The sequence below is a fragment of the Corvus brachyrhynchos genome, unplaced genomic scaffold (genome assembly GCF_000691975.1).
Source record: "Corvus brachyrhynchos isolate BGI_N302 unplaced genomic scaffold, ASM69197v1 scaffold6, whole genome shotgun sequence".
Classification (NCBI taxonomy): Eukaryota; Metazoa; Chordata; class Aves; order Passeriformes; family Corvidae; genus Corvus; species Corvus brachyrhynchos.
Genome location: NW_008238632.1, coordinates 2,905,242 through 2,907,902, shown reverse-complemented (window position 1 = coordinate 2,907,902; position 2,661 = coordinate 2,905,242). Strand labels below are relative to the sequence as shown.

Below are 2,661 nucleotides of genomic sequence, written 5' to 3'. Positions count from 1 at the left end.
CGCCCGCCGTCCCCCACGTCCCCGCGGCAATGCTGCCGCCCAATGTCATAGACACGGACTTCATCGACGAGGAGGTCCTCATGTCCTTAGTCATCGAAATGGGGCTGGATCGCATCAAGGAGCTTCCCGAGCTGTGGTTGGGACAGAACGAGTTTGACTTCATGACAGACTTCGTTTGCAAACAGCAGCCCAGCAGGGTGAGCTGCTGATTCATTTAAAACAAACAAAGGACTTTTATCGGTGCGAATGAAAACATTCCCCTAGACACGGTGTCTCACTTTTCAGGGCTTGAAAAGGTGAGAATCTGGAAAGCAGAGTCAACTATGCGCTTGTATAATTTTTTTTTTTTTTTTAAATCGCTGCCACCTTTTTTTTCTTTTTGTAGCTTTGTCACTCACCTTCCCTCCTGTAGTAATAATATCTAGCGAACTCTGCCTTTTTATGTTGGTTGCCCCCCTCCCGACCTCCCTCTCTTAATTTCCTCGCAGTAACATGCCCATAATTATCCCACAGTGCCGAACTGTTAGATATTAATCTTGGCAAATTGCTTAATCTTGTGGATTTTGTAAACGATGATTTCCAATGACTTGAACTGCATTCAAATTCTGAGTGAACAGGGAAAAAAATTGCATTAGTTGGTTGCATGAACTTTGAAGGGCAGATACTACTGCACAAAAGCTGCCATCTTGCTTAATTTTTAACTATGCATTGCAGTGCAGACTTAATTTTTTTTTTTTTTTCTGAATACTCTAAACTGGAAGCTTAACAGATGTGGGCCAAACCTTTCCAGATCAGGAAAAGTAATACTGTTACTTAAAAAGTCTGCTACCCATTCCCCCTCCCCCATATGTACAGACAATAATATGGTGTGGATGGAATGTTGACTAGTGGCAAACATTCACAGATTTTTTTTTTTTTTTTTTTTTGTTTCTGTCTTCAGCGTTTTGACACTGTGCTAATATAGTTTATTCAGTACATGAAAAGATACTACTGTGTTGAAAGCTTTTCAGGAAATTTTGACAGTATTTTTGTACAAAACATTTTTTTGAGAAAATATTGTTAATTTATTCTATTTTAATTTGCCAATGTCAATAAAAAGTTACGAAATGCTTTAGTTTTTCTAGAAGTCATTTTACCAGTATTTTTCTTCAAAACTCTTCCCCACTGTCCCTGGTAAGTGGAACATCTATCTGTACAACCGTGTTGGTGTGCAAAAAGACATTCCAAAATAGAAAATACACTACACCCATATATATGTCATGGTGAACTCGGTAGATGAGCGGGATTTGAGCATACTTACAGCATAAAGCCTCATGCGTTACATTGTAATATGCCTGTCAGTGTGGTTTTCTGAAAAATAAAGTTGCCAAGAGCGCAACTTTTTTTGTGACTTGCCAACATACTTGCTTTAAATGTAGTTGTCCAGAGTTATGATGCATAAAGTATTTATTATATTTATCTATTAAACTTGTAATTTTATAAATCTGCTTTCATTTATATAGTAGACTTTGTTCTTTTGTATATTCATTATCTCACCTGGAAGACCTATGTAAAAAGTATTTGTAACATGGGAAGGGAGGGTGGTGGATGTCACCCTCTGCCTCTCACCTCACAGGGTTAACACAGGAGATTGCTGCATCAATCCAGATCTGTGTGACACTGGAACCGATTTCATTTCATTTCCAGTGACTTAGGAGAAGGGGAATATATCCTTGAAATATTCCTCAGTGGGACATCTCTGACCCCTGTCTCCCAGAAACTGCTACCAACTGAAGCCACTGACACAAATCCATACAGGTCTACTTAAAATATTTTGGAGAAAAATGCCCATTATTTTAAGGCAGCTGACATTTAGTGCCAACTGTTGCTGCCTTCTGCCCTCACTCGGCCTTTGGCAAAGCTCCTGCACAAGTTACTCGGTCGGTGAAGGCTGTGGGATCAAGACCTTAATAATACATGTAATCCTGTTTAGCCATGCTTCCCAAGTTTGATAGAGGAGAAGTACTACCGAGCTTTCTTTTTGCTTACTTTTTAATCCATGTCTTCTGAATTAGGAAGAAAAACAGCATGGTGGATGTAGTTAAATTTTAAACCTGGTCACGTAAACAGGAGGATATCACCACACAATGGGAGTGTAAATAGCAGTGTTTTAAATCAAGCTGGGAAATTAAACTGATTACTAAGACTGTCCCAGCTGGTAAGAAAAGTGATACTTGGCCTTCTTTGCCTTACAGACACAAAGCAGCTAACATGTTTATGAATGTAAAAAAAAAAAAAAATCAAGTAAATATTAAAGTATTAGCAGAGGTAGAAAGAAGGAAGTTTATGCTTCTGGGGAAAACTGAGATAACTAAATGCACTCTGCAGGCAGTGACAGTCCATGCCTAGAAAACTCTCAATACCAAGAATTTTAAAAAAGCAGCCTTCTGATTTCAGCCAGTGGTTGCTAATGTTTTGTGACAGTAAATTTTACATCAAATGACAGTAAATCATAACTTACCAACTCACCAATAACGTAAAAGAGTGTTTAGAAGAATACAGCTGTAGTTTTAAGAGCCATTGCCCAATTTACCACTATATAAATCCTTTTTCCATTTTAAGGCTGTTTGATCTGCGCACGTTTCATTGCCCTCTTCTGCGGGAGTTAGGGAGGGTGATTTT

At 38.7% G+C, this 2,661-nt stretch overlaps 1 protein-coding gene across 1 annotated transcript in view; it reads left to right on the top strand.

The window, feature by feature from the left end:
• Positions 1 to 1,497, top strand: part of CITED2 (Cbp/p300 interacting transactivator with Glu/Asp rich carboxy-terminal domain 2) — a 2,827-nt gene extending 1,330 nt beyond the window's left edge. Inside the window, exon 3 of the mRNA XM_008636002.2 lies at positions 3 to 1,497. Coding sequence (XP_008634224.1) covers positions 3 to 209 — 207 coding nt within the window. The 3' untranslated portion in view covers positions 210 to 1,497. The remainder of the gene's footprint in view (positions 1 to 2) is intronic.
• The last annotated feature ends 1,164 nt before the right edge of the window (positions 1,498 to 2,661 follow it).